The sequence below is a fragment of the Brachyhypopomus gauderio genome, chromosome 9 (assembly GCF_052324685.1).
Source record: "Brachyhypopomus gauderio isolate BG-103 chromosome 9, BGAUD_0.2, whole genome shotgun sequence".
NCBI classification, from domain to species: Eukaryota; Metazoa; Chordata; class Actinopteri; order Gymnotiformes; family Hypopomidae; genus Brachyhypopomus; species Brachyhypopomus gauderio.
The window spans coordinates 7,054,708-7,065,574 of record NC_135219.1 but is presented as its reverse complement, the minus strand read 5'-3'; the positions used below and the strand labels follow the sequence as shown (position 1 = coordinate 7,065,574).

The 10,867-nt window shown below is 41.5% G+C and overlaps 1 protein-coding gene and 1 long non-coding RNA gene across 7 annotated transcripts in view; one reads left to right on the top strand and one right to left on the bottom strand.

Annotated features, from left to right (window-relative positions):
• Positions 1–8: 8 nt before the first annotated feature.
• Positions 9–884, bottom strand: LOC143522849 (uncharacterized). The gene is made up of 2 exons (XR_013133149.1): positions 624–884; positions 9–411 (listed from the first exon to the last, which is right to left on the bottom strand). It is a non-coding gene; the product is annotated as an uncharacterized LOC143522849 (long non-coding RNA).
• rcan2 (regulator of calcineurin 2) overlaps positions 686–10,867 on the top strand; it is a 106,701-nt gene continuing 96,519 nt past the window's right edge. For 4 of the 6 annotated variants that reach the window (XR_013133148.1, XR_013133146.1, XR_013133145.1 and 1 more), the window contains exons 1-2: positions 696–957; positions 2,810–3,021. Coding sequence is in view for 3 of the 6 variants with exons in the window: in XM_077016746.1 (XP_076872861.1) it covers positions 2,812–3,021 (210 nt within the window). In the remaining 3 variants the exon portion in view is untranslated. Of the gene's footprint in view, positions 958–2,809; positions 3,022–10,867 lie in introns of all 6 variants that reach the window. The other 2 variants (XM_077016743.1, XM_077016745.1) reach the window with 2 other exon arrangements.

The following is a 10,867-nucleotide window of genomic DNA, read 5'->3' as shown; positions in this document are numbered from 1 at the left end:
AAGCACAATTGAATTATCTCAGGGGTCTTTTTTATTAGTTTTCAGAACATTTGAGTTAGAAAATGCCATGGCTAATACATTGATGTTAAGCGCTAAGAATACGGATTACTTATAATAACCCCCACGTTATTGTAATATAAAGCAGGCTTTGGCAATAGAAGATATAAAAAACTATAAAGGCATCTTACTACAAGCTTCCCTGAAGGCTGTTGGTGAGTCTATGTAGTGGCTGAGTATATCAGATCACAATTTTGATTTTTAATAAATCCTTTTTACCTTGGTGACCCAAAACCACGTCCTATAATCTGTAACTGCCACAGAGAGAGCTTTGACTGATGTTCCGTTATGAATTGTATAATTATGATCGCCACCACAGCTGCAAGATCCGCTTTGAATTCTGTCATGAGCCAACTGGAAATAGGGATAATGTCATTAAGTTATTTTGTTGCAAGCGTTTTGTATGCTGCACAAGTTAGGAAGGGTAAGTTTTTCGTGGGTATACAAATACCGTACAATATAGTGTAGCCTATACAGCGATTAAACGTTACAGTAAAAACGGAATTTTGCAGACAATGTTTTATATTTGCCAATGTACGACGAGAAATGCGGTGCGTTATACATACCGATTAGAAGCACCTGCCGAACGCTCCGCGACTCTGCAACAGCCCACGGCTGGCGAAAGCCCTGACGTGCCTTTGTTAATCTGCAGCTTTTTTTAGAAGGCGCTTTCAGAACACTATTGGTCAAAGATGCCCCCTGCAGACCTGCTGTATTTCATTACTGGGTAACGCAAACATCATTTCAGCGTCGGGAAGCCGTCATTGGTGAATCAAGCTGTCTACAATAACGTCAGGAGATTAGTCAATCGCAGCTGGAATGCGAGGTTGATTCACAAAGGAAGCAGAAGGGGCAGAACCATCGCTTTAGATTCACATCGGACATCAACATCCCTCTCAGGTACTGAAAAGCAACGACGGTTTGATTCACCGTTAGATAATGTTTGTATTGTTGTTTCTTTATGTCTGGTGTACGTTATATTGGTCTAAGGACGCGTTTCTATATGTAAATATGATGTTACTCGCATGGATTTGACTTTTCGCTGCGAGTTTGTTTTTAGAAAGTGAGATTAAATCTTTGAACAGTGAACTGTTTTACTATGCAGCAAACAACTGTCCAAGTAATTTGTAAACCAGTAGACTGTAACTGAATAGAGTAATTCAGTCTAAGAAATATGTACGTGACGTTAGCCTACTTTTTTTTGAGTAGCCTACTTGACCTTGAGTGAAAATTACTCCTGGTGTATTTCACGAATATGGTGAACAAGATACTTTAATGGTCACGTTTTTAGGCTGGAAATGATGTAAGAAAAAAAATAGTCTTTTGTTGACAACGTACAATTCTCTTGGCAAGAGAACAGAATTGTGTCAGACGATGACGAAAGAGAGCCGCTCCTCAAGTCGATGACTCAAGGAGGGATGCAGCAAACAGGTTGCAGTAGTATCTGATTGGCTGGCTTACGATCTAGTCTAATTGTCATTTAGAATAAATGGCATTTTAAAAATAAATAAATTAAAAAAAAATGTATATAGTAACTGACAGATGAATGTGCAAAAATAATATAGGAGAACTGATTTGTTATTAGTTTCTTTGTTTTGTTTTGGGGGGTGTCTGTATGATGGACATGTTTGTGGTCATTGTTTTTAGACCAAATGCAAAAATGACAAACTAGGGATGTTCAGACACCCCTGCACACCTTAGAAAGAAAGAAACCAAAGCATGTATGCCTGATAACCATGCTTGCTGAAAACCAAGGTCATGATGATATTGCAAATGAAATAGGTACATGTCTGGATCACTTCATTTTAATCAAGTGCCTAATTATGTCAGCATTTCATTAGACCTACTCCTCAGTTTATTTTTAGCATTGTTTACACAGGGCAAGAATGAGCCAGATATTCAAGCCGGTATCTACAGGTAGAGTGTGACTGTGTGTGTGTGTTGCTGGTGGTGGGCTATTGACTTCAAAGCAGCTGCAAAAGATTTCACATTCTGTATGAAGCTCGTGACCTGAGATGTTTGGGTAGATTATAGGAAAGTGACTGGGGAAATCTGAATTGGTGTGAGGCCCCCTCTGCCACTGGGTGGGCAGTCAAGAGTTTGTGTTTGCTTTAAGTCCCTGACCTACTCTGGCCTGGTCCATTGGTTAACATGTGCTCACTGGACTTTTGGGAGGCATCCGTCCAGTTCCACTCATCTCCTGTCAGGAGGGCTTATTGAGATAAACCCCCATACTTGCTGCTGTCCGATTTCGGTTCATCCCACCTCTGTGGCATGAGAGGTGCTCAGCTCGCTACAGATTCGCAATGTATCCATTTTCAAAGAAGAGTCTAGGAAAGGGCTGAAATGAACAATGCAATGTATTTACAGTACAGCAGGAAACGGAAGGAGAAAAACTGGAAAGAGTTCACTAACTCAAGTGTGCGCAGCTCAGGACGAGAGAGTGGTGATTCCACCAGGAATTATTGTTATAACCAAGTCTGCATCGTGTCAAACATTACTAAGTTACTTTTGCACCAGGTCATGTGTCACTGGATTGAGTAGATCGGTGTCTCCAGCTGGGATGAGTGTTCACAGGCATTCCCAAAACCGCCAGAGTTTCTGTTAACTTGTAGAGGAGTCACTTCGATCCTGTGCAGCGTCCGTCATGAGCCCTAGAAAGAATATGTGATAAAGGGAAGCCAGAGAGCTTTTAATGAGCTGAGAAAGTGAAAAGTGACATTTCTTTTCTTCACTTGCTCTTTCCCTCCAGCCATGAAGGGAGAACATTTATTTTCTGGAAGCGCTCCATTCATCCGGCGGGTCTATCTCCTCGGCGGGGAGGAGCTGGTAGTCTTGCAGCCTGCCTCTGGAGAGGCGACACTAGGGGACAGCTTCCACCAGATCACAGACTTCAATGACCTCCCCACATCCCTCTTCGCTTGCAATGTGGACCAGTCTGTGTTTGAAGAGCAAGAGGGCAAGGTGAGGTTGGGCTACTTTCACATTCACACCACTAAAGGATTCAGCTGCTACGACAGACTGTGTTTCTCAGACAGTCCGGTTAGTGTGTTTTGTTTTCTGTCTGTTGTAGTAACAGGCTGTCAAAACAGCGGACCTGGATGGATTATTTTCATATACATTAAGTCTAGGGCTTTGTACTCATTCGTTTGAGCAGTGTCCTGTGATTGACTCACTGTGAGTCTAATAATGAGGTAGGATACTAGGTGGCGGATTATGTTTGTTTGTTCATTCAGTAAAATAGCATTTCTGTAAATAGGTTCTATCTTATCATGTGATGACATTGTGAGTCATGTGTGAGTCAGACATTGTGAGTCATTTCTACAGGTGATTGGTGAACTTGCATCTTGAAATTGCTGTGTCTGCAGTGTGAATATTACTACAGAACCTATTAAAATTTTTAGGGCTGCAAAACACTAAAAGATGAACAGTTTCCTCTCTGTATATTAAATAAGTATGGAATAAAACCTCTTCTTTATATCTCAGTTGTCAATATAGGTTAGTTTCCTATTCAATCCACTTCCCATCCAATCCCCATTTATGAAGCTAGTCAAACGTGTGTTCGCACCAAGAAGCAAGGGGCTAATCTTAACTGGTTTTTATCACTCAGGTTTTGTTGTACACAAAGGGCAGTCGTTCAGGTGATGCATGAATGCTAGTAAGGGATATTTAACATGATGCTGTGCAGGTCGCACTAACAGGTTTCCTTTGATCATTCTGTTTACATGCCATAATAATGCTTTTGGAATATTCCTTTTCTGAAATTAGTACATCCCAGTTTTTGATGAAAAATGAATAGAAGGGAGGAGTTATTCTGCATCAATTTGCTAGCCTTAGTCTGCAGCCTTAGTATGCCATTCACTGCTATTTAAGTGTTTTCATATCTATGATTCCCATTGGTTGTTATATGGTGTTTGCTGTTATCACGATGTCAGAGCAGACAGTAACTTGCTAACAGCGAGTCACACTCATGCTCATCTAATTAATCAGGGCTCTTTATTTTAGTCTAGGTTTCATTGCTTTAAAATCTAATGCAAATTATTATTTTTTAATTATGCATCATCATAAATGATTGTTTAAATCATATCATTTTATCATATATATTGGTCAGTATTTAAATTTTCACTATTGTTATACATTGTCCACTCAGTAGCTCAATGATTTAATAATTGCACTAATTAAAAAAACTGTTGTAATATGGCTCTGTTCTTGAAGAGTTAGACTTTTGTGACAATATCTGAATAAACATATACTATGTTGTTGTGCAAGGTGGTGGTTTAATCAAAGTCTTTCCAATGAAGCATAACTGCAACATATCACATCAGCTTTGACAGGTGGCACAATATAAGGCAGCTAGCCTAGTGAATAGGGCATTGTGCCAGCAATTAAAAGGTTGTGGGTTTGAATCCAAGCTCTGGAGAAGAATATCTTTGTACTGTACACATACTTTGTACTGTTCTGTAAAAAAGCGGTCAGTCTCTGATTGGAAGGCTGGATTTTAGCTGATTGGACTGATAAGTTGTGAACCTGTTGTGATGACTTATGTCACTGCTTTTCATGCCTTGAAGGCACTTAGGACCAGCCCAACATCTCCAGTAAAAGATCAACCTGTCCTATAAATGAACCTTGAATTGCCTTACATGTGTGGCAAATGTGTTCAGGATGGGTAGGGGGCCCAGATTTTTCTTCCTCATCTGCTTTTGCCCTCCTCTTGTCCCCTTGAATTCTGTCAGTGAGGAGTAATCAGAAGACCTGTGACTGCTCACATATGCAGAGCAATAAAAGCCTCCAGATTGATGATTGGATTTGTGCAGCATCCAAAGGGCCGCATAGCGCTCCAGGTTCGCAGGGCCTAACAATAAGTGACAGGCAGGAGTAATTGTGACAGTTCCCACCCCAACCCTGTGCCCCCCCACCACCCCATGCCAGAATCACAGAGCATGCCCCACCCTTGATCGGAGAGGTCAGGTCTGTCCAACGGAGCACTCACACATGTCCATCTCCCTTTGTGCCACTGCCAAACTTGTGATTGTGCTCAGCACCTCAGGAGGGGGTTTCACCTGTGCATCTGAGCCTCTAAATTGATTTAATAGGACTGATGATATTATCTCCATGAAAGGTGGTGCATAGTCTCAGCTTCTATATACATATTGTGTGTCAGGCAGCCCCAAAATAGCGTTGCTGACTGGAGTTTTGAAAATCGTCTGTTTTTTAAGTCCTCTGCATGGCATGCTAGAATGGGAATGACATTGCCGACTTCTGGTTGCTATAATAATGCTATAATAATGCTCTCACCAGCTGTCCATACCTTGTGTCCACAGTCCTTATCATATGTTCCCCCTTGTCATCACATTCAATTTGAATGCAGAATTGTGAGCTGACTCCATCTCTCGCTCACCTCCCTCAGCTCGACTGTTTACTTTTTGCGCCATTTCACTTTAATGGCCAGCAATGTCAACGTGGCCGTCTGTCTTAAACACTTTCTCTGTACCACCTTCTGGGGCTACTCCACATCAGTTGACCTCCCGAGAAACAGAATGTAAACATTTCGCAAGACAGATGTCACGTGTAGCTCCACCTCCACTTGGCATCTTAGGTTTTGTTTTCCTACTTGTTGGTCCTTTCCTTGTTTTAGTTTTATGTTGTGTTTTCTGTATACCATGCCCCTGTTTTTTTTTTCCCCGGCTTTTTTATTTTTTTCAAGTGTAAATCTAGTTAATCTGGCCTAAGCCATGCTGTTTACAGAAGGAAATATTCTCTAAAAGAAAACAATTCACCAGTCTCGGCACTGGTGGTGTGGCACTCTTGCGCCTGCATCTTTCTGCCAGGTTAATTTGGCAGAACCAGAACCGATCCACTTTCACTCCTGGATGGCAGCCCAAAAGCGCTGGGATTCCAGATATCACACTCGAGCCCATAAGTGGGTTGCACCTGGCAGAGAGAAATTTAGGCTGAAACCGAAATGCTTAAGCAGTAGGCACTAGATTTCAATGCAGTACGTTCTGCTCAACTGTTAACTGGGCAGTTTTCTGGGCAGGTGACTGGACAGTTTTCATAACCTCGGACATACAACGTCCACCATTTTACCTATGTCATATGACATGTCATGATGTCATACTACAACAATTAAAGAGCGCCATTCCATATTTTTCTGTTTTATATTTTTGCGACATTTGTCATCAATCACTAACAAAGGACTAACACCATTTGTATGATACAGAGGAGTCATGGGAGAAAATTGTGTGGTCAGATGAGACCAAAATAGAACTTTTTGGTCTTGATTTCACTCGCCATGTTTGGAGGACAACGAATGATAAGTACCATCCCAAAAACACCATCCTTACTGTGAAGCATGGTGGTGGAAGCAACATGCTTTGGGGGTGTTTTTCTTCACATGGGACAGGACGACTGCATTGTATTAAGGAGAGGATGACTGGGGCCATGTATTGTGAGACTGTGAGGAACAACCTCCTTCCCTCAGTTAGAGCACTGAAGAAGGGTCGTGGCTGAGTCTTTCAACATGACAATGACCCAAAGCTCACAGCCAGGATAACCAAGGAGTGGCTCTGTAAGAAGAATATAAAGGTTCTGGAGTGGCCTAACCAGTCTCTAGACCTAAACCCTATAGCAAATCTTTGCAGGGAGCTCAAGCTTGCAAATGCCTTGTTGATGCTAGAGGTCAGAGGAGAATGGCCAGACTGGTTTGAGCTGATAGAATGGCAACAGTAACTCAAATTACAACTGAGGCATGCAGAAAAGCATCACTGAACACGCAACGCGTTGAACCTTGAGGCAGATGTGCTACAGCAGCAGAAGACCACATCCGGGTGCCACTCCTGTCAGCTAAGAATAGGAAACTGAGGCTACAATTCGCATAAGCTCACCAAAATTGGACAATAGAAGATAAAATGTTGCCTAGTCTAAGTCTCGGTTTCTGCTGTGACATTCGGATGGTAGGGTAAAATTTGGCATCAATAACATGAAAGCATGGATCCATCCTGCCTTGTATCAACGGTTCAGTATCGGTATCAACGGTGGTGGTGGTGCAATGCTGTTGGGGATTTTTTCCTGGTACACTTTGGGCCCATTAGTATCAATTGAGCATCATGTCAACGCCACAGTCTACCTGAGTATTGTTGCTGACCATGTCCATCCCTTTATGACCACAGTGTACCCTTCTTCCAGCAGGTTAACGCGTCGTGTCATATAGCGCGAATAATATCAGACTTGTGTCTTAAACACGACAATGAGTTCGTGAGTTCACTGTACTCGAATGGCCTCTACAGTCATCAGATCTCAATCCAATAGAGCACCTTTGGGATGTGGTGGAACGGGAGATTTGCTTCCGAGGGAGATGTGCAGCCGAGAAATCTCAAGATGCTATCATGTCAATATGGACCAGACTCTACCTTGATGAATCTATGCCACGAAGGATTAAGGCAGCTCTGAAGGCAAAAGGTACTAGCCCGGTGTAACACAGTACTACCTCTTCACAGTGAAGGCCTATGGTATAATTTCCATACCAATACTAGGGGGAGCAAAAGCACAGGTAGCGAAAACATAAATGTGCTAGTTTTAATATATCGCATGTGTAAATATGCAACTTGTGAGAATAAATGTGAAACTCGCAAGCACAGAAAGATGAATATTGTGCACTTAAACTGTCTTTTTTTCACTCTCAAATGTATTTTTCCTGCTTGATTTTATCACGGTTCTCACAAGTACATTTCCATAGGCTAAATTACCAAATTTTGACAAGGGGTGGCCTCATGGAAGTTTCTTTCAGTGAATGCTATTAGCTAATGCCCGGCTTTGTGACTGACAGCACAGTATACAGTCTTTTCAGATGATAGTGGACTACAATGTTGACAGGTGAGTTAGCTACTTATACAGGTTATAAGTACATTTTAGCTTGATCTAACTTTAATAGACAGTCTTAACACTTTCCCCATGCATGCATTCCCCACACACATAACAATTTAAAGTGGTAATTTACAGTTTGGCTCTTTTGTTCTGCATGGGCCAGCATACTATACTGTGTGTGTGCTCCTTGAAGCCCTAGCTCCTGGACGCCCTAGCTCCTGGCCCATCTGCTATTCAGAGCTTTTCACAGTGTAATCTCCGTCGCTCTGACCAAGGTTGAGAGGGACCACTCAGCACCCCTCCCTCACCCCTCTCGTACCGTGTCCCTCATGCTGTTACATTCTGCTGATCCAGACCTGCTTTAAAAATGCATCATCCATGGCAGGTTTGATATTAATGGCACTCGAGCTTGGCTATTAATGGAATGTGAAGGGGAATGTGTGTATGGGGGAGGCAGCAAATTGTGTTTTAAAAGGGGCAGGGCTAAAAATTACACCTCCGTAAAACTGTGAAGTTTCATGACAACAGAGAGGAATATGTTGTGTGTGTGGTTTTATATTATGTTTGCGGGGTTACGTTAAGTGTAGGTATATGGTATGTTATGTGTGTGGGGCTATGTGAAGTGTGGGTATATGGTATGTTGTGTGTGTGTGTGTGTGTGGGGGGGTTATGTTGTATTATGTGTGTGGTTATGTTATGTGTATGGTGTTATGCTATGCTGTGTGTGGTGGTTATGTTATGTTACATGTGTGGTGTTGTGTGTGTGTGTGTGTGTGTGTGTGTGTGTGTGGGGGGGGGGGGGGGGTTTGGAAGCTGTTCTATAATCCAGCTTTATGCTTGTTGGTCATGGGCTCTACTGCATATGGGCATATCAGTTTAAAGTGATGTTACAGTATGGCTCCTTTGTTCTGCATGGGCCAGCATACTATATTGTGTGTGTGTGTGTGTGTGTGTGTGTGTGTGTGTGTGTGTGGTAAGAGAGAGAGAGACTACTCACTAGTTTGGCAGAGCGAAACGTTGGTACTGTTATTTCAGTAACATGACACTGTTAAAAGATAGATCAGACAGAAAAACATGCTCTCCTCCTCAAAGAGACATTAAAACTCATTAATTTTTAAGACATAAAAAATTTGTGGTTATTGCATACTTGAACTAAGAGGCTTGTCAGTTTTAGCTGGTGTTTATGTATTCACAATGTAGCTTTTGTCATGATACTAAGATGATATGATGTGTAATTCAATGATTGTATAGATGATGTGCATATTTCCTTACTTGTATTTTTAAGCTGGATTGTGGTAAGGCTCTTTTTGTTCTTTTTCATACATTAGCTTTAATTTCCCCTCTGCTCCCAGCATGTTGCAGATGACATGAACATATGATATCTCTGTATCTGCATGCACATTCTCAACTGTGCAGAATGTTTTTACCTTTTAGCCTTGAAGGTCTTCCACTCGCTGCATATGCTTATTGCCGTACTCTTGTTCGGCCTCCTCAGCTCAGTCCCGCAAGCCTCATGCCCTCCATGAGCTCAGCTCCTAAATTTATCGGTGACATGACGGACATGTGTTCTTGTGCATCAGCTCGTGTAATATGTGTCTTAGCAGACAGTATTTCAAAAAAGATCATAGGTTGTGATTTCCAATTTGTGTATTAATTGACATATTTCCTTTGGTTGATTGGTTGACCTTGAGACCAAAAAAACAGCACTGGGCTTCAAGAATAATGCTTTGTCTTTGGCAAACAAAGAGTTCAAGCAACAATTGCATTTCTATCCTGGCATTCAAGTCTTTGTCATTCTCTGTTCAAAATCCAATGCATGTGGTTAAGGCAGCAAAGAGGTCCAGGCTCTGATTTAAAATAATCATGGAGCAGAGAGGGTCTATTAGACCACAGCTGCTTCCTGGATTACCTGTGCAATTGATATTTATTGGAAGACAGGGCAGCGTTATTGTCTTAAAGGCTGGGTAGCCCCACATTGTTTATTTGAGCCGAGAACAACCTGTGCCTAGTTTTAATGTGTGATAGATTTCTGTTGGACACTTTTTTTTGTCTGATTGTGACTTGAAGCCTCTTTAATCACTACAGAAAGGCGTAGAATGTTTGCAGTGATTAATGATCCATGTCACCGTACAAGCAGAACAATGAGCAGTCATCAGTAGAATTAAATGTCAGTCTTTTTTCTTTTCTGGGAAAAGCTCTCCCAGAAAAGACTTTGCATAAGCTTCAGTGCATACACCTGGGATCGTTTATTTGGACATTGCTAAAGTATCTTGTCTTGAGAAACCTCACTGAGTCAGGTTCTATTCCTAATTTCCACTAGGCCAGAGTAAAGAACACACAGATTACGTGATCACGAATAAGGAACAATAGGCTAGATGTTGATCTGTGAAATATATTTCACAGGTAAAGGCTAAGGTAAAGATTTGAATATTTTGCTAGAATTTTACAGTGATGAGGGATTACATTATAAAATTATTTTTATTTGCTTCCCTACAGTTTCTGAACTTTTGGCATTTTTCCCATTTAATGGGACTTAATCATCTCTATTCAGATCAGGAAATTGCAAGTAAGTCTAAAACCCTTTTTCAGACTTGAAATATCATTGAGGACTCACAGCTCTAGGCCAATCAAACTCCAGGTCCTAGGTTTTCCATCTTTCCATCATCAGTGACATTTAATTACACCATTTATTATGCACTTTGAGTCTAAATCATAGACTGACATTAGCATTCTGTAACATTACAGCTTGCCTTGTAACGTCTGGCCTGATATTAGTGATTGCTTTCATCACAGTGAAGATGACACCTTCTCAATGTGCCTGTCAGGCTGGGTGTGGGCCTCATTTGTCTGACCTTGTTCAGCCCCTGCCATTTGAGAGAAATTTTGCTTCTTCTTTGTACTGGATCAATAGCTAACCCAATGTTACAGAAATGCTATCACATAAAGC